Here is a 24907-nt window from a genome sequence, read left to right as displayed (position 1 = left end):
AGAATCTCTAAAGATATTTTTTTTTTTTTTGCGGTACGCGGGCCTCTCATTGTTGGGGCCTCTCCCGTTTTAGAGCACAGGCTCCAGATGCGCGGGCTCAGCAGCCATAGCTCACGGGCCTAGCCGCTCCGCGGCATGTGGGATCTTCCCGGACCGCGGCACGAACCCGTGTCCCCTGCATCGGCAGGTGGACTCTCAACCACTGAGCCACCAGGGACGCCCTCTAAAGATAATTTTAAAATATTCTAGAAAGTAATTCACATAGATTCCCACCTACATGATAATTTATAATGTCACTAACTCTATACCTTTGGACAAGTTACTTAACTCTTAGTGACTTAACAGGTTACTTATCTCTAAGCCTCAGTTTCTTCATTTGTAAAATGGGAACAATAATACATTCTTCATAGGATTGTTAAAGGCTTAAATATATATAAAGCACTCAACCCTGTCTCTGATATGTAATAAGTAAGCATAAAATAAATATCATTTGTTATTATAAATTTATTTATCTTTAAAAAATGTTAGCACTTTGGAAAGTGATATGATTTATTATTATAGCTAATTTGGTATTGAGTTACCATATAGAATCCATCTAAGACTCCTCAATTATGATATGCCTTCCTACTTACGTGTAGGATATTGCTAGAATCTGTTGAGTAACAAAACTATCTAAATAATTAGTATTAATATAAAATTCAGTGAAGTTATCCTAAATATTTTGATAAATTTGTTGCTTAACAATTCTTATTCTGTAAGCTTGGGCAATAAAGCTTTATATTCTTTTTTTCTAATTTTCCGTATTTCTTTTGGTTCTCTGAAAATGAGCACTTCATAGTCCATAAACTTGTTAACATTTTTTTCTAGAATAACATTCTTTCTTTTTTCTCTTTTAGTGAGATACATGTTTATTCAAACACAAGATACCCCAAATCCCAACAGTTTAAAGTTTATTCCAGGAAAACCAGTTCTTGAGACAAGGACCATGGATTTTCCCACACCAGCTACAGCATTTCGCTCCCCTCTGGCTAGGTATAGTACTATTTTTAATTTGCTTTTACCAAGAAACGTAAATAATTGACTTCGGGGGTTAAGGTAGCCTTATTTAGCTATTTTACTTTTATGTGCATTGCATCTTTTCAGTATAGGGATTATTTTCTTTTCAGGTGAGAGATAAAGAAAAATAAGAGTTGATATTAGGAAACCCTTCTCCTGAAAAGGGATGTACTTAAGAGATCTGCAGCATGACTAAATAAGAATTTATATTTTTCCTTTTAAAAAATCTATCAAAATGATAATATGGCAGGACTTACCTAGTGGTCCAGTGGTTAAAACACCACGCTTCCAACGCAGGAGGTGTGGGTTCGATCCCTGGTTGGGGAACTAAGATCCCACGTGCCATGTGGCAAAAAAAAAAAAAATGAGGCCGATATCCATTCTAAATCTTTAAAACCCTGTTTTTAGAAAACAATGAAAACATGATCATTTTATTCTCAAGGATAGCTGGATTTCTAGATGTTTCAAAACGGAATAGTTTCTAAAATATTCCTTTCAGAACTATAAATGATAATAGTTATCAGATGTGGCATGATTTTTTAATAAACTAGTGAGTGGTGACAGTTTTTATTTTTATTTATTTTTTATTGAAGTATAGTTGATTTACAGTATTGTGTTAGCTTGAGGTGGATAGCAAAGTGATTCAGTTATTTTTCTTTCCAGATTAGATTCTATTATAGTTATTAAAAGATACAGAATATAATTCCCTGTGCTATGTAGTAGATCCTTGTTGCTTATCTATTTTAGGTAGTCCTTATCTGTTAATCCCATACTACTAATTTGTCCCTCCCTCTCTTTCCCCTTTGGTAACTGTAAGTTTGTTTTCTGTGTCTTTGAGTCTGCTTCTGTTTTGTATATAGATTGATTTGCATTATTTTTTAGTTTCCACATATAAGTGATATCATACAGTATTTGTCTTTCTCTGTCTGACTTACTTCATTAAGTATAATATTCTCTGGGTCCATCCGTGGTGCTGTAAATGGCATCATTTCATTCTTTTTAATGACTGAGTAATATTCCATTGTACATGTGTACCACATCTTCTTAAGTCAGTTGTCTGTTGATGGGCACTTGGGTTGTTTCCACGTCTTGACTATTGTAAATAGTGCTGCTGTGAATACTGTGGTGTGTGTATCTTTTGGAATTAGAGTTTTCATTTTTTCTGGATATATACCCAGGAGTGGGATTGTTGGATCATATGATAGCTCTATTTTTAGTTTTTTAAGGAACCTCCATACTGTTTTCCATAGTGGCTGCACCAATTTACATTCAGTGGTGACAGTTTTTAAATTCACTAAAGACATGTTAAATGTATGTCTAATGGTAAAGCACAAACAATAAAATTATAAACCCCCTTTTTAACTGATAGCTAGAGAAGTTATTTATAATAAGAAATATTAGGTCAATCACATCAACTGAAATTTTTGGTAACTTAAGACTGATACTGATTGCCAAGGATATTGGGAAAATAAAACTTAGATAACTATTTCTGTATACATACAGCCATTTAATGTGTCTCATTTAGGGGAGCCAGGAATATGCTTATCTCGGGAATCATTTTTAAAGTTTCTGATTAATAAATATGCACGTTTCCTTCGACCTAAATATACCACTTCTTGGAATATATCTTAGAGCATTTGTTTTTTATACTTTTTAATACAAGCCACAGTAATAAACTTTTTTTTAACATCTCTATTGGAGTAAAATTGCTTTACAGTGGTGTGTTAGTTTCTGCTTTATAACAAAATGAATCAGCTATTAAACATCTTATGACTCGCTATATACATACACACATATACATACGCAGATATACATAAATATGTACACATATGTATGTATATATAGGTATGAAACAAGTGTTTGATGGGGCAATTTTCACCTTTATAAGGTATAAAACATTCTTTTTTTAAAATAAACTTATTTATTTATTTATTTTCTTTGCGGTACGTGGGCCTCTCACTGTTGTGGCCTCTCCCGTTGCGGAGCACAGGCTCTGGACGCGCAGGCTCAGCGGCCGTGGCTCACGGGCCCAGCCGCTCCGCGGCATGTGGGATCTTCCCGGTCCGGGGCACGAACCCGTGTCCCCTGCATCGGTAGGCAGACTCTCAACCACTGCGCCACCAGGGAAGCCCTATAAATTTATTTTTTATTTATTTGTTTTTGTCTGCATTGGGCCTTTGTTGCTGCGCGCGGGCTTTCTCTAGTTGTGGCGAGTGGGGCTACTCTTTGTTGCGGTGCGCAGGCTTCTTATTGTGGTGGCTTCTCTTGTTGCAGAGCACGGGCTCTAGGCACGCAGGCTTCAGTACTTGTGGCACGCAGGCTCAGTAGTTGTGGCTTGCGGGCTCTAGAACGCAGGCTCAGTAGTTGTAGCACACTGGCTTAGTTGCTCCGCAGCATGTAGGATCTTCCCGGACCAGGGATCAAACCCGTGTCCCCTGCATTGGCAGGCGGATTCTTAACCACTGCGCCACCAGGGAAGTCCCTAAAGCATTCTTATATTTCCTTTCTTGTGCTTTTTATATTATTCTGTTCTGTTCTGTTTTATTTTATTAGATAAAATCCTGGTCACTATATAATTGATTTTACGACTCACTGGTGGTTTTGCAAAACACTACCTTAGAGAACAGCCACACATATACATAAGGAGTGTGCAAGTATGTTCACTGTAGCCTTGTTGGTAGTGGTAATAAGTTAGAAACAACCTAAATATTCATCGGTAGGAAGAGTTAGATAAACTTTGTTCGTCCGTAGTCTGCATGGACCAACAATAAAACAGTACAAAGGATGAGGCGGACTCATATTTACTGAATGACCTCTAAGACATACTGTTATTGAAGAAAGCAAGTTGCATAACAATGAATACATTATGATTATTATGTGTATGAAAACAAAAAACACAAAACAACAAAAATGCACTGATAAAGAGGTCTGGAAGAATGTACACGAAACCGGTAACAGTGGATTTGGGAGGGGTGGTCAAGAGGCATTCACTCTCTATGTATAGCTTGAAATGTTTACATCAAGTACAAGCTCACATATTTTGTATTCTAAAAAATGTAAAAATAAAAAAGCCCAAGATGATTCAGTTACAGATTAGTTGGAGATTATTTCTGTCAGATGTTCAGTTGGTAAAAATCCCCATTTCTCCGTTTTACAGAATTTATTATCTTCAGTCAGCCTTGTTTTTGTTGTTTAGCAGAGAATGTTTTTACTGTAAGGTAGAACGTAAGCTTCATGAGGATGGAAACCAGTCTGTTCTGCTTGTTGTTGTATCCCTAGTGCTTAGTACAGTGTCTGCTACTCAGCAAGTATTCAAATACTAGTTGAATGAATGAATAAAGAGTAATGTGTCTTACTTCAGGGAGGCATTTGACTTGTTTCTTCCTGTCCTTGTAGACAAGACAAAGAAATGTAAGCAGAGGGTAAACCTGTCTCCAGGGACATGTAAAAGGGCTCTGAATCTCTGTAGTTGGCATGTTTATTCAGGACTTTTTAAAAATCAGCAACATTAATAAAGATATAATTATCAGTTTTTCAGATGAGAGGATTTGCTTATCTGTTGGATGGCAAAATTCAGAGACATTTTTGAAAGTTTTATTAGGCTTAAAGCAAATAAGATAAAAGTCTAACAGAAATAAATATTAAGCCGTGTGTTTAAATTTTTTAAATGAATAGCACAGTTATGGGATAGAAGAACCTGACCTTCCAGTTAGTCATGTTGGATATGATGCAGAGCTCAAAAAAGTCAGTCAAACTTTAACAGAGTCCTAGTGTCCAGCCTAAGAGAGGTAATAGTCTTTGTACTCTGAACAAGTTAGACTACATTTGGGATAGTGTTTTCAGTTCTGGGTATCATATTTTATTTGGGACATTGACAAGTTGAAATTGTCCCAAGGAAAGTAACCTAAATAACAAAGCATGTATAATAATGTTTGAAACTCCTGTTTCCCCTTTTTCTTTCTTTTAGGGACAGAACCTGTGAACTCTTTCCTAAAGCAGTCTCCATGATGTGGACCATAGATCAGGTGTATTCCTTTGCACAGTCCTTTCATTTGGGAAAAAAAAAAAGCTTTGCTGATAGTGCTAATCAAGGGTCCTACTTAAAGGTCTGTGCTTTGGTTTATGGATCATAAGCTGCAGCCAACAATCTTGTGACCACTTGCAACTTTAACATGAAGTGGTTGTGTAAAGGACTTAGATGACATAGTTTCAGACAAATTCCTAAATAATTTCAAAGCAGTAATTTTGATAGCATTCTTGCAATGGGAGACAGAGAAAAGGAAACTGTAACCTTCTTTGGAGTATGTCAGCTTTTGTTCCTAAGGTTGGGAAAAAAGAAACTGCCTTAGAGAGTCTGCTAGGTGTGGTACATATGTCAGTGATTGGGGAAGGAAGCTGTAATTCAAAATTCCTTGAAGGGCTTTTTCAATTTATAATCTGCCCTTCCTCCTCTCACAGGATTCTAAAAAATTAGCTTTACTGAAGTATAATTTACGTGCAATAAAATTCACCAGTTTTAAGTGAGTTTTGATAAGTATATACAATTGTGTAACCACCAAGAAAATAAAAATATAAAACATTTTTATCACTGTAAAAGATCCCTCATTTCCCTTTGCTTTCAGTTTCCTCTTGCTTCACCTCCACACCCTGCTAACTTTTTTTTTATGGCAATGACTTTTAATTTTTAAATTTTTATTAAAAATGTTTTTTCCAGCTTCTGTGAGATATAATTGACATAAAGCATTGTTTAAGTTTAAGGTATACAACATGATGATTTGATATACATATACATTGTGAAATGATTACCGTAGAAAGCTTGGTTAACACATCTGTCACCCTGGCAGCTATTGATATTCTTTACGCCACTACAGTTTTGCCTTTTCTAGAGTTTCATATAAATGGAACCAGATAGTCTTTTGTGTTTGGCTTCTTTCATTTAGTATAATGATTTTGAGAGTCATCCTTGTCCTTGTGTGGATCTATAGTTCATTTCTCTTTATTGCCAAGTAATACTACATTGTATGGGTATTCCCAGTTTGTTTAGTCATTCCTCAGTAGATGGACATTTCCAGATTTTTTTGTTTTCAGTATTGTAAATAAAGCTGCTATAAAGATTCATGTGCAGGGCTTCCCTGGTGGTGCAATGGTTAGGAATCCGCCTGCCAGTGCAGGGGACATGGGTTCGGGCCCTGGTCTGGGAAGATCCCACATGCTGCGGAGCAACTAAGCTGTGTGCCACAACTACTGATCCTGCGCTCTAGCGCTTGCGAGCCACAACTACTGAGCCCACATGCCACAAGTGCTGAAGCCCGCGTGCCTAGAGCCGGTGCTCCACGGCAGGAGAGGCCACTGGAGTGAGAAACCCGAGCGCCGCGGTGAAGAGTGGCCCCCGCTCACTGCAACTCTAGAGGACCTGCGTGCAGCAACGAAGACCAGAAGCAGCAAAAATAAATAAATTAATTAAAAAAAAGAGATTCACGTGCAAGTCTTTTTGGAGCATACGTTTTCATTTCTCTTGGGTAAATAACTAGGAGTGGGATTGCTGGATCGTAGGGTAAGAGGATGAAACAAGATTGGCCATGATTTGCTAATTGTTGAAACTAGTGATGACTGTGTGGAGGTTCTTTTATATTTCTCTCTACTTTTATGTATATTGTAGACCAGGGGTTCCCAACCCCCGGTCCGCAGCCTGTTAGGAACCGGGCCACACAGCAGGAGGTGAGCTGTGGGCAACCGAGGGAAGCTTCATCTGCCGTTCCTCATCACTCCCCATCACTCACATTACCACCTGAACCTTCCCCACCATCGCTCGCATTACTGCTGGAACCATCTCCTACCCCCATCCCCCTGTCCGTGGAAAAATTGACTTCCACGAAACTGGTCCCTGGTGCCAAAAAGGTTGGGGACTTCTGTTGTAGACTTTTCCATAATAAAACATTTTATTATCTCTTTTTTAAAATTTTTTCACAGGCAGTTATTTAGGATTGAAGGAGTAAAAAGTGTCTTCTTTGGACCAGATTTCATCACTGTCACAAAGGTAAGCATAGGATTATGTAAAATAAGATGTGACATACTTTTAGTTTTTTCTGAGTCCAGTGCCCCTCTCCAGAATATCCATTCTTGATGTGTTCTACACATACTGTTATTAAAAATCTCAAATTAATTTTACTTCTCACATTTCTCAAGTTAATTAGTTAACAGAATTTTCAAGTTTAAATTAACTATAGTCCAGATCCCTCATTTTTCAAAAGAGAAAAACTTGAGCTTCAGAGAGTTAAATGCAGTGTCCAAGATTGTATAGGTAGCCTCCAGCAGGACCAAGACTCAACCTTGGCAGGACTAAAATTTAGGCTTCCAAGTATAATTTTTACTAATTGTTAATTTACATTGATAGAGTAAAAAGAGAAGCAAATAAATGATCAAATATATGTATATTTGGCCTACAGAATGATTATCTGTCTCCTTTCAAAATGAGCATTTATAAAATGGCATCTGGCACATTCTGCCAGCCTACCATCCTGCAATAACACTTCAGAGCTTCACAGACGAGCAGTGGATTGTGTACTTCTGCAACACTTGGATAACCTCTTAATGTCAAAAAATCAAGCTAAATATGCTACCCATCCAACATCTAAGGTCATATTTGCTAGAAAAGACTTTCATTTTTAATTCTACTAGATTAATGAGAAATGAACCATATAAATTTGAATTATTCTTTTAAATCTGTAATTGATATGTATGCACTGAACTTAATCACTTGCCCAATTTTGCATCAAAATCCAAAGTATTCAATTAGCTCCTCTTAAGCAGTTTGAAAGGATTACTCTTGAGTTCTTGCTGCACCGTGAAAGGTGACATACTGAGTTATCAACATGTTACATCTAGTCTAGTATTCTCTTGCAGCTGTTTATATGAGGAGGAGAATGAGGATTTTCTTCCATGCTGGCGATCCCAGTGGCTATGGTTGTTCACACAAATATCTGGATTATAAAATGTTCTTCCCGGTTGTTTAAAGTGTTATTTGTTCTAAATTCTCAGAAAGCCCTTTCTTGACCATATTACTGAAAGTGGTAACTCCCCCTAGGCGCTTATTACCTTATTTTCTTCATTACACTTATCTCTTAATGATATTGTTTATTTTTATTACCTTTCTTTCCTGCACTAGACTGTAAACTCCATGAAGATAAAGATAGTCCATCTTGTTAAGCTCACCTACAACAATGCTTAGCACATAGTATGCATTCAAAGAAATTTTTGTAGAAGGAAACAATTATGTAAAATTTCCTAAATTGAATTTTCAGGTTTCAAGTGGTTTCCCCCAAATGTAGGATTGTGGTGAGCAAATGCGTGCTCACCAATCTCTGGTCTTTACTTGTTTATAGACATTTGACCTATCTTTGTTATTCTTCAGTTTTCTTTCTTTTTTATTTTATTTTATTTTATTTTTGTTTTTGGCTGTGTTGGGTCTTCGTTTCTGTGCGAGGGCTTTCTCTAGTTGCAGCGAGCGGGGGCCACTCTTCATCGCGGTGTGCGGGCCTCTCACTGTCGCGGCCTCTCTTGTTGCGGAGCACAGGCTCCAGACACGCAGGCTCAGTAGTTGTGGCTCACAGGCCTAGTTGCTCTGCGGCATGTGGGACCTTCCCAGGCCAGGGCTCGAACCCATGTCCCCTGCATTGGCAGGCAGATTTTCAACCATTGCGCCACCAGGGAAGCCCCCCCATTTTCTTTCTTTGATATTTTTTGAAGGAGAAAAAAGGACCAGCATTGCCAGCATGTTTGATGTGGTACTAGTGCTTTACATACATTATCTAATTTAATTCTTTTTAAACCATTTCTAAATTGAAATATAGTTAATTTACAGTGGGTTTTTTTTTTTTTTACTTTTTAAAAATTTAATTCTTATAACTAGTTTTTCTTGTCTTCATTTTACAAATAGGATATTATGTACTTTAAGAAGTTTTTATTTCTTTTACGTTTAGCCTATGCTATATAAATTTTTTTGGGGGGGATGAAAATGTAATTATAGCTTACAAAGGTGTTTTTTTTTTTCTTGATTTGATTTTGGAAAGTCATCTATTATTTCCCTTTCCCTTTGTAATTTAGTTACACTTTTTGAAATTTCTCCAGCTCCATTATTTTTTATTAATGAAATGATATAACCAATAAATAATATTCCAAGTTAGGGTACACATTGATATTTAATAGATAGACTAGTAGATTGATGTGCTTTCTTCCAATTACCTTCCTCATCATGGACTATCCCATTTACCTGATATCTTCAGTGATTGCCTGTTTCCCTTTCTGACTTGTAATTGATAATTCATAGGCTTCTTTATGCATCTTTTTCCTAAATGTATATTTGCAGCTTATATGCTGCCTTTTTCTCATTCAGATAACTTCATAATATTTTTTTTCTTTTAATACCAATATTTCCCTATTCAGTAGAGCCCACTACTTACTGAAGCTCTAAGGTAGCCCTCTGATCCATCTTGCAAATAATTTATTAAAATGTTACCTAGAAGTAGTACTCATTACCAATCACTAAGGCGTCTCACTAATTTTGTTTTTGTATTCGTAGTAGTGCCTGTTTTACCTTCTGTGTACTGTCTCTAAATTGGTTCTTAATCCATGACAAAAATAGACCCGTTTGTATATGAAGACTCAGTTTTTAATAGTATTTAAGCATAGACCCTAGCTAACAGCTTCCTGAGAATCTAAATAGACTGCCTCTAATCGTTTTTCTCCTAAAGATCTCTCCTTTAAAAAATTAAAACAAAACATGCTGCCTTTCTCATTTTAGATGTTAGTACTATTTGGGTACTATCTCTTTTTTTTTTTTTATGGAATCAATTAGTTGGCCAGATATAGAAGTGAAATAGTTATGGATTCTTTCTTACGGATACCAGTCTAGTTGACGGTCCACAAGTCCTCTAGTACAGTAGCCATAGATAAGACACGTTATACTTATGGTTCAACAGTTATGTCATTGGGTTTCTTCAATACTATTAAGTAATATATGTAAGTTGAATTTGTTTGAATAGTGGGATATCCTGTATAGTTCATCAAGCAGTTATATCCTATTTTATTAAAAGAATGGGAAGTCTCTTTATTACCCTCTTTAAACACAGAATCCATTCAGTATTTTAACTCTCTTCACCTCATGAAAAAATATCTTTTAATCATTTTGGTATCCCCTCTACAGGGCATGTGCATACAGCACACTTATTTGATGAATGAATGAATTGGGGGATGTTCTAAGATTGTATCTTCTAAAAGTCATTATAAGCCAGCTCCTTTAGGAACAGTAACTGACATATTTTCCAGAAATGAGTGCTATAGAATATATATAGGGAGAGATTCTTAAAGCTATTGTTTTGTATTTGTCTTTGACCTTGGTTGAAAATGTAACATTTTCCTTCAAATATTTACAGGAAAATGAAGAGTTAGACTGGAATTTACTGAAACCAGATATCTATGCTACAATTATGGATTTCTTTGCATCTGGCTTACCTTTAGTTACTGAGGAAACACCTTCAGGCGAAGCAGGTAATGTGTTGGGTAATAATATTTATCTTTTTTTTTAAACTGTTCTATTTTCTTCACATTTGTCTTGATTTCAGAAGTCATGGGACTACAGATTTTTATCATTATACTATATTTAGCTCTGGAACCAATTCCAGAGGGGACAAAATTTCATGTGTATTAGTTTCATCCATCATTTTATAAAACTTGTGTATAAATTGAATATATTATACAAAACTAAAATTTTAAATTACAAAAATTTTCAAGCATATAGAAAATAATATTTTAATGCTCACCAATTTGCCCTCAGATTTAACAAAGGTTAACTCTCTGCCTTAATTGCTTTAGACTCATTTCTAAATAAAATATTAAAGACATAGCCAAAGACCCAGAACTCCCATCCCTTTTCCCTTTCTAATTCCAGAAATGTATGTAAATTTAGTTTGTTTTTAAAATTTTACTACACATGTAAGTCTCTGCAGGGAATTTATAGTATTGGTTTTTGTTCTTAAACTTTAAATAACTTGTGTTATATGCAACTTTCCTTTTTTCACATATTTTGAAATACATCCATTTATTTGTTTTAAGTGCTGGATAGTATTCCATTATATGAATAAGTTACAGTTAATTAATTTTTTCCTTTACTTATATTCAAGTGAATTGTTTGTGCTAATTTCTGTTACAAACATTGCTGCATTGGGCGTTCTTGTACAAGTCTCTTTGTGCATTTGTGGAAACCTGCTTTAGAGTACTTTTAGAATATATTCCTAACAGCAGAATTGCTGTATCGTAAATTGTTCTAATTTACATGCAAATTAGCAGTGTATAAGAATTTTAACTTTCTTATATCTTCATCATCACTTTGTGTTTACTTTTTTTTTTTTAACCAATATGTTAGGGGTAAAATAGTGTCTTGTTTTAATTGCATTTCCTTGATTAATATTGAGCCTGAAGGTTTTCATATAAACATATGGCCAGTATTCATATGACTGGCCAATATTTTCCTTTTCAGTAAATTTCCTGTTCATAATCTTTGCTGATTTTTTAAAAAATTGAATTATGTGTCTTTTTTGTATTGGCTTTAGCAAGTTTTAAAAAAATATTCTGAATATAAATCCTGAATATACTATATATAAATTAAGCATGTTCATAGCAAATAACTTCTCCCTAACCATGCCTTATATTTTCACTATATTTAGGTTGTCTTTTGTCATTCAGAAATTTTTTCTTGGGCTTCCCTGGTGGCGCAGTGGTTAAGAATCCGCCTGCCAATGCAGGGGACACGGGTTTGATCCACGGCCTGGGAAGATCCCACATGCCATGGAGCAACTAAGCCTGTGTGCCACAAGTACTGAACCTCCACTCTAGAGCCCGCATGCAACAACTACTGAAGTTCATGTGCCTAGAGCCTGTGCTCTGCAGCAAGAGAAGCCACCACAATGAGAAGCCCATGCACTGCAACGAAGAGTAGCCCCCACTCGCCGCAACTAGAGAAAACCCGTGCACAGCAACGAGGACCCAACACAGCCAAAAATAAAAACAAACAAAAGTCCCATGTAAGAAAAAAAGAAAGAAACTTTTTCTTACTTTAAAATATGGAACGTTTCACAAATTTGTGTATCATCTTTGCAAAGAGACCATGCTAATCTTCTCTGTATCATTTCAGTTTTAGTATTTGTGCTGCTGAAGCAAGCACAGAAGTTTTTCTTTTTAATGGAGTCGCATATTTTCATCTTATCCTTTGTGGTTTCTGTTTTGTGTACATTGTTTTAGTAAGCTATTTTATGTAAAGCACTTGGAAGAGTAACTTCACATGGATCTCAAATACTAGCTGTGATTATTATATTTGTTGTTGATGAAATTTTTCCTTTCTCCAGTATCGTACAGATACTGTTTTTTTTTTGTGTGTGTGTGTGTGTATGTATATGTATACGTATATCTACACACACACAAACATTTGTATAATCACCTTTAAATGAATCAATTTCACTTCTAGATAATATATATTCTAAATGAGTCTGATAAATGTACACAAGACAACATGTGGAAGCATGTTCATTGAAATGTTTTGTTTTTTGTTTTTTGTTTTTTGTTTTTTTTTTTGCAGTACACGGGCCTCTCACTGTTGTGGCCTCTCCTGTTGCGGAGCACAGACTCCGGATGCGCAGGCTCAGCGGCCATGGCTCACGGGCCCAGCCGCTCTGCGGCACATGGGATCTTCCCGGACTGGGGCACGAACCCGTGTCCCCTGCATCGGCAGGCGGACTCCCAACCACAGCGCCACCGGGGAAGCCCCTCATTGAAATATTTTTAAAATATGTTAGCAGTTAAAAGGAGTGAACTTGATTAGGAGATATCAATGTGGAAAGATACAAAAAATATTAAGTGATAAAGGAAAACTGAAGAGTTTATTTACATATTCTTACATATATACCATTTATGCAAATTATAAATAATAATACAAATTTTAAATTATATGTGTTCTTGATGGACATGTATGTAAAACTGATATAACGTTTTGAGAGCCATTTAACATCTACCAAAACTTAATACACAAGCCTGTTGACCCAGCACTAGGAATTTTTTTTTTAAAGAATTCTTCTTTTTTTAAAATAAATTTATTTATTTATTTACATTTTATTTTTGGCTGCGTTGGGTCTTTGTTGCGGTGAGCGGGGCTACTCTTCGTTGTGGTGTGTGGGCTTCTCACTGTGGTGGCTTCTCGTTGCGGAGCATGGGCTCTAGGTGTGCGGGCTTCAGTAGTTGTAGCACGCAGGCTTAGTAGTTGTGGCTTGCAGGCTGTAGAGCACAGGCTCAGTAGTTGTGACCCACGGGCTTAGTTGCTCCATGGCATGTGGGATCTTACCAGACCAGAGCTCGAACCCATGTTCCCTGCATCGGCAGGCAGGTTCTTTGCACCACCAAGGAAGTCCAGCAGAACTAGGAAGTTATCTCATAGATATATATGCAAAAATACACCGATATATACTTTACGTAAGCATGTATACCGCAGGATTGTTAGAAATAGCAAACTAGAAACAACTGAAATAATATAAAAACTAGCCAAATGAAGACAAAGCCATACAAAAATTACTATGCACCTATTTTTTAAATTGAGGCTTATCTTTATATGCTGATACGGGAAAACCTTTTAGGTATATTAAATAGAAAAAAGCAAGGTATAGAACAGTGTGTATAGTGTGTATAAATATAGACTTGTAAGTGTAAACATGTACTAGAAAGATATACACTAAAGTCATGATAGTGGTTGCCTGTGGAAGTGATGTTGTGGAATGGAACTTAGATTTGCCGATGTAAGAGAATTTTAACTTTATTTTATTTTATTTCTTTTATTAAAAAATTCAAAGTTGATATAATTTAATATTAATATATTGATACTTATATTGTTGCCAGAACTCTAGTGTTTGTCACAGTGTAATTTGAATTAGCTGCATTTTAATTTTCCCAATGGTAAAGAAATTTTTCAAAACAATGTAAAACCCATAAAAATAGGCATATGTGAAGATCGGTATATGACCTTACAAAGTAAAAGAAAAACAAAAATGAAACAAAATGAAAAAACCAAGTTTTTGCTCAGATTTGTAAAACATTTTAGAATTTCCGTAAGGCTTACGTCTGTATTTAGTATGATTGTCATTTTGAAAACCACTAAATTGAGAAATTGAAAATATAACTTAACTTACAAAGCAGGTGTGCTGTTTTGTCTCAAAGTTTTCATCAAAATTCAGACAGTATCTTTTCTCTGCTACTTTTCAATTCTTGAGAAGGATTAAAGTTTACAAATATATTGGCCAAAAAATTCAAACCCTAACATAATTAGTAGATCAAATTATTTCAGTATTCACATTTATCACCAAATGTTGATCAGTGCTCCTTAATTTTTCTTCAGATAATCAAATGAATGACCTTTACATTTCCCCTAAGTTAAAATCACTCTGTTTTAATGTTTGTACTTGCATGGATATAAAATTTCTACTGTTGATATGTTTTATTCGTAATTGTTTCTAGGATCTGAAGATGATGATGAAGTTGTGGCAATGATTAAGGAATTGTTAGATACTAGAATACGGTATGTGCTCATCTTTCTACCTGAGATCAGATATATCAATACTACAGAGCCAGTTTTCATTGTAGCAGAATACTTTTGGTTTGTCTCTGAGGTAGTAGAGCTAACAAAATAAGTATAAGTTAATGTAAACCAAAATAGGTAACCATGACAATTGAATTTAAAGCCTGTACATTCTCTATATTCACTCACAATTTATAACACTCTGTCTAAACATAATAATTTATCTTTCATGATCACCATTTGGGTTTGATACTGTTATAATACCAAATTTCTTAGAAAGAAAAAAATGGCTTAACGGTGTTTGGGAGAATTGTGAGGAGAGGAGCACCTCTTTTCAGGCTGCTGCCCCAAAAGAATAAATTTAAATGAGTAGAGAACCATAGGGTTCCACTTTTGCTCGTAGCAGACCCGTGGTCCTGCTGACAATTCCCAAAAAAGCTAGATAAAATACAAAAAAAATTTTTTTGTTGTTGTTGGACAGTATTAGATAGCTGCCAAAGCAAATAAGGTCCTGTAGAGAGGGGAAGCACATTGAAACTTCCCTTGGGGCATTTGCTGATTCTTGATGTGAGGTTAGAATATGAGAAGCTGGGCAAAGGGCAGTCGCTAAGAATCAGAGAAACTATGTTGCTTTCAGGAAATTTGTAGAGATGGGAAGACAAAAACTAAAATTCTGGGTTACCAATGAAGCTTTGACTTTAAAGGACGAGATCCCAGAGAAAAGAAAAAATAAGCCTTAATACTCAGAAGTTCTCTCCACATGGCACTTAACTTGTTCTTAGCTATGGAGGGGAAGAGACTAAGAAGTCAAACAAAAAGCAGTTGAAAAGCTGAGCAGAGTTTTGGCAGTTTTATGGTGCTGGGGGTGGTGACAAAAATTGGTGTTTAGGATCTGTCAAGGAGTGTGGGGCCTCAAGGAACACCCAGGCTCTCAGTTGGGCTCTCTAGAGGACTATATCCTTGAAAGTGGACAAACCAGAGGTAGACCAAGCCTTACAAAACTGTAGTCCAGTATTGAGTGAACTTAATTCCACAATGGGTTGAGCTACTGCCAAAAGATAGGGTGAATCCTTTCTGATGTAATATAATCCTGAGTCACTTCAGTTTTTCATATACATTGTTCATCATTCATTGTCCAAAAATTACTAGGCATGGAATTTGGAAACTGGACCAGGAGAAAATAAAACAAATCCATAGATAGATAACCTAGATGTGAGAATTATCAGACATGATCTTTAAAATGACTGTGAATAAAATGTTTGACAAAATAGAAAGTGAGATGAAGCATTTCATCAGAAAACTGGAATCTATAAACAAAGAAAAAGTAATTCTGGAACTAAAATATATAATAGCTAAACTTAAGAACTCATTAGGTTAGTTGAACATCACTTTGGATACTGTTGGAGAGAAGATTAGTGTACTGGAATATAAGTCAATAGAAAATATCCAACTGAAGCACAGAAAAGAGAATGGAAAATACAGCAAAAAAGTATGAGAGACGTAGAATATATGGCAAAAAAGGTCTCACAATGTCCTGTAGGGTTTTTTAATATATCTAGAATTAAAATGCATGACAAATGGGACTTCCCTGGTGGTCCAGTGGGTAGGACTCCAAGCTCCCAATGCAGGGGGCCTGAGGTTCGATCCCTGGTCAGGGAACTAGATCCCACATGCATGCCGCAACTAAGGAGTCCACATGCCACAACAAAGATCCTGCGTGCCGCAACTAAGACCTGGCGCAGCCAAAATAAATTTTTTAAAAGAAGGGTTAACCTACTAAAAAAAAAATGCATGACAAAGATATAAAAGGTGGTGATAAGTATAAGAGTAAGTGTTCTTTGGGACTTCTCTGGTGGTCCAGTGGTTAAGACTTCGCCTTCCAATGCAGGGGGTGTGGGTTCGATCCCTGGTCAGTAAGCTAAGATCCCACGTGCCTCGGGGCCAAAAAACCAAAACATAAAACAGAAGCAATAATGTAACAAATTCAATAAAGACTTTAAAAATGGTCCACATCAAAAAATCTTTTAAAAAAATAATTAAAAAAAAGAGTAAGTATTCTTTATTCTTGGCATTATCTGGGAATTGATAAAAATACTAATTTATATTACAGTCTAAGAAATCAAATAGGCATCTTGTTTAATAAACACTAAATCAACAGTAAAAGACTGTGTATAACCAAGCCAATAGAGGGGGAAAATGGAATAATAAAAAACAATACAGGGACTTCCCTGGTGGCACAGTGGTTAAGACTCCACACTTCCGAAGCAGGAGGCCTGGGTTTGATCGCTAGTCAGGGAACTAGATCCCACATGCGTGCCACAACTAAGAGTTCTCATGCTGCAACTAAAAGTTCACATGCCACAACTAAGGAGCCAGCAAGCTGCAAATAAGGAGGTGAGCCACATCTAAGGAGCCCGCCTGCCACAACTAAGGAGCCAGCAAGCCACAACTAAGGAGCTCATGAGCTGCAACTAAGGAGCCTGCCTGCCACAACTAAGACTGAGTGCAACCAAATAAATAAATAAATAAATATAAAAAAACAATACTTGTTTAATCCAAAGTAATGCAAAATGATAAATAATAAGATGGTACTATAAACCCAAACATATTAGTAGTTTAATGTATGTAGGTTGATTAACAAAATAAGATTGTCAGATTGGCTATTAAAAAAACCCTATATGCTGCTTGTAAGAGGTATACACCTTAAATATAAGGACACAGAAAGGTTGAAAGTAAAAAAATGGAGAAATATACAGCATGCAAAAAATGAATAAGAGAAAGCTGATGTAGTTATACAGATAGCAGACAAAATATACTTTATAGCTAAAGACATTACTAGCAATAAAGAGAAATCTTTCATAATAATAAAAGGGTAATTTCTATGAGGAATATATACCAATTTTAAACTCGTATGCATCTAATAACAGCTTCAAAATAAATGCAGACTATTTGAGAGAACTAAAAAGAGAATTAGATAATCCACAATTATAATGGGAGACCAACACATCTCTCTCAATAACAAATAGAGCAAACATATAAAATCACTCTCATAAGATATGAGAGTTATACACATGATTAACAAAGTTGACTAAATTGACACACATAGGACATTGCACCCAACAAGAACAAAATACTTATTTTTTTCAAGTGTACATGGAAGATTTACTAAAATAGGCTGTATTCTGAATCTTAACGCTGAACAAATTTTAAGGATTGAAATCATTGAGAATATTGTTTTCTACAGTGAGATTAAGCTAGATGTCAATTTCCAAAAAGGTATCTACAGAATCTCTATGTATTTGAAAACTAAACAGTGGTCTTCAAAAAGACCCATGGTCAACAAAGAAATCACAAAGGAAATTCAAAATAGAATATCTGCATGACCTTTGGGTAGGCAAATTTTTTTTTGACAAGACAAACTAAGGGAAAGACATATAAATTGGACTATAATAAAATTGTGACTTCTTCATCAAAAGGCATCATTTACAGTGAAGAAGCAAACCACAGATTAGAAGATATTTATATATATGGCAGACTATATTTAAAATCTCTTACAAGTTGTTAAGAAAAAGACAAATAGAGACTGGAGCAGTCTCTTCACAAAAACACTGGAGTAGTAATTCACAAAAGACAATAACCAAATGACCACTAAACATGAAAAAGTGCTCATCCTCATTAGTCATTATGAATATTCAAAACTACACTGAAATATCACTGCAGATCCACTGGAATGGTTAAAAGTATTAAGATTGACAGCACCAATTGGTGGTAAGGATGTGTGGAGCAACAGGAATTCTTACGTACTGCTGGTGGGAATATAAGTTTTATAACTTTGGGAAACTATTTGGCAGTATCTACTAAATCTGAACATATGCATATTCTTGATGAGCAGTTCTACTCTCAGGTACATTCCCAGCTGTAATATATATGTATACCAAAGGACATTTGCAAGAATCTCCACAGCTGCACTGTTTGTAAAAGCAAAAAACTGCTGTTAACCCAAGTGTCCATCAACAGTAGAATGGATAAATTCTGGCATATTCACTTAATGGAATACTGTTCAGCAGTGAGATTGAATGAACTATTACTATATGCCACAATGTAGATGAATCTCACAAAGAGCCAAAGAAGCCAGATTAAGAAAGAGTTAATACTAAGTGTTTTCTAAATGGAATTTATATTTATAAATTATAAGTTAAAAAATAGGCAGAATTAATCAGTGGTGATAGCAGGGAGGATAATGGTTACCATTGGTTGGGAGGAGTGATTAGAAGGAAGAACAGGGGGACTTCTGGGGTTGTAGTGTTCTGTTTCTTGGTCTAGAACAAATGTATGTTCACTTTGTGAAAATTCACTGAACTGATCATACATGATTTATGCATTTTTCTGTATTTATATTTCAATGAAAAGTTTAACTAGAAAAAAAAAGCCAGCACATGTCAGTCTCACTCTGTTCACTTAAAAGAAGTGAATGAGTATATCTTAGGTAATCAGTATAATTTTTAGGAAATCTGAAATCCTAAATGCTTAAGACTGATTATTAATAAGCAAGATTAAAATGTAATAAGCAGATAAAGTATTTGTGTGAATGAATTTTGGCATTTTATCTGAAAGTTAAAAAAAATTACACGAGACTAGCTACAGTCACTGTTCTTGATTATAAAAGTAGCTCTAACTGTGCACTTATTAATATAAAATCTAAGCTCTGAGTTTTATTAAATTTTTTTGACAAAAACTTCTGTTATTTTAAATATATCACAAATATTCTATGGCTACAGGCCAACTGTGCAGGAAGATGGAGGAGATGTCATCTATAAAGGCTTTGAAGATGGCATTGTACAGCTGAAACTCCAAGGTTCTTGTACCAGCTGCCCCAGTTCAATCATTACTCTGAAAAATGGAATTCAGAACATGCTGCAGTTTTATATTCCAGAAGTAGAAGGTGTAGAACAGGTATGCCAATATTGTATGACAGTTTAGATTTAATATTAAAATGAGTTTTTTGGAAAGAAAAGAAATTCATGACCTGACATTTTCTTCCAGGGCTATATCGTTGTGTTACCATTGTTATCAGACTTGCAGGCTCCTTATTCAAGAATTAACTTTAGTATTATGAATTACGTACTATGTGCCCAGCGTTTTTACAAGTATTACCTCATTTATCTTCTAACAACGCAGTGTATTAATATTAAGTAAGTCATTTCCATTTTGTACATGGGAAACTGAGACTCAGAGGGCATACTGCTGCTCTAGAAAAGGTATGAAAAGGGGATTCAAAACATGATGAAATTTTATAGATGAGGTGTAGAAGTCTTTAGTGGAAGAGCTCCACTACTTCGTATTTAAACACTTCTTGTTCTTAAATGTGCAGGCAGGAAGCTCATCAAGAAATCATACTTTGTTGTACAGTAAAACAGACTACTGAGTAGATAATAGAGCTTTATCTATAGCCTGATGTCAACATTTTTTCTGCCCCAAGATATCTAAGGAGTATAGTACAGTACTTTCTCAGCAGTGATAGTGACGTTCACTGCAGTAATTCTCAAACAAGAGGCATGGCCTTATGGAGAGAGATTATCAAGTAAGGAAAGAGCGTATGGAAATTAGAAATTTGAAAAAACTCTTCAGGTAATTCTGTGCCTTTAAGGAGAGGGCATCATCTCCTCTCAGCTCCTGTGAGACTCACTCATATTTAAACCTGTCCTTTTGGTACAATACATGCCGTCTCCTCTCTGAAGTTCTTATCAGTCCTTCACTTGGAATTAAGCTGTACTTCTGTGCAAAGCTTCTGTGTTTGTTTTAGTTTTCTGTTCAGAGGTAATTTCCTTGAGAGGTTTGTAATCGTATCTAGGTCTTTGTGTTCTTCAACACTTAGCCTTGTGTGTTGTAAATGTTGTTTACATCGTTTGTATTAAATATTTAGAAACATTCCAAATTTAGGAATATTTTTGCCTAAAATAGAAGTTGATTGACAAAACTTTTTGGATTGGGTGCTGCTGAGATTGGATATAAAAATATAAATTCCTTGGAAGTAAATATCCATTTTTTACTCAGCCCAGAAGAAACTATGAGGGAATTGTTTTTCCATTGATTGTTTCAGACCAGAGCCAGATTCATCTGGATTTCTTTAAAATTAATTTTTGTTCCATTATCCTCTATATGCCATTTTAAAAAATAAATTTATTTATTTTACTTACTTATTTTTGGCTGCGTTGGGTCTTTGTTGCTGCGCACAGGCTTTCTCTAGTTGCGGTGAGCGGGGCTACTCTTTGTTGTGGTGCGTGGGCTTTTCATTGCGGTGGCTTCTCTTGTTGCAGAGTATGGGCTCTGGAGCGCAGGCTCAATAGTTGTGGCGCATGGGCTTAGTTGCTTCATGGCATGTGGGATCTTCCCGGACCAGGGCTCGAACCCATGTCCCCTGCATTGGCAGGTGGATTTTTAACCACTGCACCACCAGGGAAGCCCCTCTACATGCCTTTTTAAAAAATTACAGTAGTTAACACTTTGGTTGATTGACAAAGGAAGGTTTTTATTCACTTGTCCAGGGTGGGGTGATGAATTGGCAGTTGGATTATAAACCTGAATTGGCATATAATTATAGTAGATATGGTGAAGAGAAAAAATAGTCTTACGTTTGTATAACTCTTTTCCTTTCCAAAGGAGTTGGTTTTTAGTATCTGAGTAATATATTAACTCATGAAAAGATACTAATCTGTTCTTTTTTTTCTTCAAGTATTCATTAGTATCTTTCTTAACTTACTTGAAGTGAAAATCTTCACATTCTTCTAAGGTTTAAAATGAACTTTTATGTCAGTAAGACCAAAATAATTAGTTGCTAGTATGATATTTTGTTTCTTTACCTTATTTAGTGATTCATTTTTCTAATATATATTTTTACAGTAACAATTTGGTATAGCTCCCTAGAATATATATTTAAGGAAATAAGATGCTTTTGGGAAAAAAAGCAAAAACGTCAGTTATATATATTAGTCATACAGCTAGGAAATACCAGTTATCATTATAGTCTTCTCTGTCCACCTGAGACTCTGCTATTGGAAGCCTCCTTTGGGACAAGGAAAAGATGTTTTAATTAATTTGCTAATATTCAGTTTGCTTTTATGTTGTTAGAATATCAGGTTATGATGCAAACCTTGTGCTTTGGGGGCTGTTGGTAGATTTATTCTTATTGGATTGATACGCATTGTTATAGATTAGAGTATTTCAGGTAAGCAAGTAATATTAAAATCAGGAAAATAGCAATTTCTAATCCTTAATTCTTAAATTCTCTTTGTTTTTTTTGTTTTAGGTTATGGATGATGAATCAGATGAAAAAGAAGCAAACTCACCTTAAATTAATTTGAGTTTTCTTTGGGCCCAGCAGTTGGACTTGTTGATATATATACTAAGCTTTTATTATTAATCTGCTAAGGAACTTGAGGATTAATAAAATATACCATTTCTTCAGAGAATGATATATAAATATTGCATGTTTGCTTTACCTCATATGAGTTATTTATAACATCCTGGATCATCTTCTGTACACGTGGATTTTATCCAGGGATATTTTTATTTTTGTTCTTCATTTCTCATGGTTCCTTCTTTGCATAATGTGTGAAGCAGTTTAAAATACATCCCCCCCAATCTAATTTATTTACTTTTTAAATACAGAAGAAAATAGGGAGAATCTTTTTAAGATATTCTAAAATGGCTTAGCTTTTTATGAGATGTTTGAAACTATGTTTACTGAATTTTTACCTTGTTAAAAAAAAAACACTAAACAATTTTTAGTTTTAAAATGGTATCTGTCTAGTAGCCCCCAATGTAGTATCACATAACTTCCCACTGAAAGACCAAAAAAAAAAGAAAAATCATAATGCTGAAAACTGATGAAGAACCAAGTTCTAGAATGTAGACAAAATTTCCATTGATTACAAGACAGAGCAGGCTGAATTGAGAAAAACTGCCTTAGTATGCTCAGGCTTTACCTTATGATACAAAATCTGTCTGAAAAAAAAGATGTGAGGGCTTCCCTGGTGGCGCAGTGGTTGAGAGTCCGCCTGCTGATGCAGGGGACACGGGTTCGTGCCCCGGTCCGGGAGGATCCCACATGCCGCGGCACGTGAGCCATGGCCGCTGAGCCTGCGCGTCCGAAGCCTGTGCTCCGCAGCGGGAGAGTCCACAACAGTGAGAGGCCCGCGTACCGCAAAAAAAAAAAAAAAAAAAAAAGATGTGAAACTGCTTGGTCCTTCTACTGGCTTCTCCTGACTCAGAGATCTATAATCTGTACCATGCCAAAAATTCGGACAGTTATCTTTCTACCATATGTGTACTGCTTTTTCAGGTAGCCCAAGTAGCAAATTATCCTTCTCTCTTGTTTTTCTATAGGAATTCAGAGTCAACAGTTCACAGACAATATCAGGAAGGGAAAGATAGGTACATTGCATCTTTGGAATTCTGTTCCCCAAAAATACTGAGATTAAAATAGGGATGGAAACAGAAAGAACTCCGGCAGTTGTGAATGCTGGGAAGAGAAGTTTTAATTTTTCTTCTGGTTCACAGAACCAGGCATTGCGATTGGAGAATTTGTTTCCTGAGCCATTGTAGATGAATTCAGGTTAGACTATGGGAATTACTGTGTAAGGTAGGCACATTAACTTGCTGAAGCTACAGGAAATTGAGATTGTGGAGGAGATGCAGTTAATGACAAGTCTTGGGTCTGGCCACGAAATAAGTGGCTGAGGTGAGTGGGGGATTTAGTTACTGGAAGAGGAAATCACGGAACAGAGAGGCCAAGTTATTGGAAAGATTTTCTACAAAAGGGAGCAGCCATGAAGAACAAGGAGGAAAGGTGGAGAAGAACATTCTAGGCATACAGAACGGTGTAATCAGAATCTGGAAGCTGTGGAATGTATTTGGGAACTGCAAGAAGCTGAGTAGGATTTGAGTGTAAGGTGGAAGGGCTTAGCTGGAACTGGTGTAGTGGTAGGCATTGGGTAGTGAGGAGAATGCTGCAGAAACTCTTGGTTGCCTACTCAACTTACACCCCTGCTTCTTACTGAGAGAGGCCCTCTCAATTATCATTTGCTTGCAGTGTGCCCACGGAAGGTAGGTCTCACTCAGTCCCAGGGGATAAATTATAACTAGTTTAACTCAGACATTTTAAATCCTTTTTTCTTTTCCAGTCATTAGTCTAGGTATGGACATATGACCCAACTCTGCCTGTGAGCTGTAAGAGGAAGTCTGTTGGTGAGCTCTGGAAAGGTTTTCTTCCTTGATTGAGACAGAAGAAAGTTTATGTAAAGAAGGCTCTTTTCCTATCCATTCCTTTCCTTCCTGCTTGGTATACTGTAATATGAAGACTTGATGTCCAAGGCTCTGACAGTCAGCTTGTGATCATGAAAACCAGTTCACTAAGAATGGTAAAGAGGAAAGAAAACAAAAAAGGGCGCCTGGATTTTTGAGGACACTATTAACCTTTGAGCCAGCCTGGGAACCACCAGTGTTCAGAGTATCATGTGAGATAAAAGTTTTTCTTGTTACATCAGGTATTCTGTCATTTGAAGCTGATTGCTTTCTAACAAAGAGCCTGGTAAATCATGGAGAACTTGGTAAATAATTTTACTGCTTTTTTATTTGTGGCAGACGGTGCCAAATGTCAATCTTAAAATGATAACAAATTCACATTTTTAAATTAATTGAGCCACTTTTTCAATCAAAGATTAATTTAGGTGTAGTTTAATCATGTAATAGTTTTACATTTTGAATGTTTAAGTTATATTTAATTTCCTCCCACATAGCCCCAAAGAAAGTAATCATTCACTGTTAGTTGTGTTTCACTAAAGCAAAAATAAAAATTAACCCCCAAAATGTGCAGAATGTTTTTACGTGAAATATTCTTGAAAACACTTGTTGGAACTTCCCTGGTGGGCCAGTAGTTAAGACTCCACGCTCCCAATGCACGGGGCCCGGGTTCGACCCCTGGTCAGCGAAATAAGATTCCACATAACACAACTAAGCCTGCGTGCCACAACTAGAGAAGCCCACGCGCCGCAACAAAGACCCAGCGCAGGCAAAATAAATAAACTAAAAAAAAAACCCCCAAAACTGGTTGTCTTAACAGAAATTAAAAAAACAAACAAGAAAACACTATGGGACATTTCAATATGTATTTGAAACTGAGATTATTGGCCAAAGCATCTGGAGGGTTTTTTACTAAACAAAATGAGGGTGAAGCCTGTC

The 24907-nt window shown here is 35.9% G+C and overlaps 1 protein-coding gene across 3 annotated transcripts in view; it reads left to right on the top strand.

The window, feature by feature from the left end:
* The window catches only part of NFU1 (NFU1 iron-sulfur cluster scaffold), a 29683-nt gene extending 5170 nt beyond the window's left edge, over nt 1–24513 (top strand). For 2 of the 3 annotated variants that reach the window (XM_082643335.1, XM_082643336.1), the window contains exons 3-8: nt 897–1032; nt 7027–7093; nt 10488–10602; nt 14608–14668; nt 19447–19621; nt 21975–24513. In XM_082643335.1, the coding sequence (XP_082499461.1) occupies nt 897–1032; nt 7027–7093; nt 10488–10602; nt 14608–14668; nt 19447–19621; nt 21975–22019 (599 nt within the window). In that variant the 3' untranslated portion in view covers nt 22020–24513. The remainder of the gene's footprint in view (nt 1–896; nt 1033–7026; nt 7094–10487; nt 10603–14607; nt 14669–19446; nt 19622–21974) is intronic. The other variant, XM_082643334.1, reaches the window with a different exon arrangement.
* Nucleotides 24514–24907: the final 394 nt, after the last annotated feature.

The sequence above is a fragment of the Mesoplodon mirus genome (genome assembly GCF_964341445.2).
Source record: "Mesoplodon mirus genome assembly, chromosome: 14".
Taxonomy (NCBI): Eukaryota; Metazoa; Chordata; class Mammalia; order Artiodactyla; family Ziphiidae; genus Mesoplodon; species Mesoplodon mirus.
This window is presented reverse-complemented; position numbering and strand designations above follow the sequence as displayed.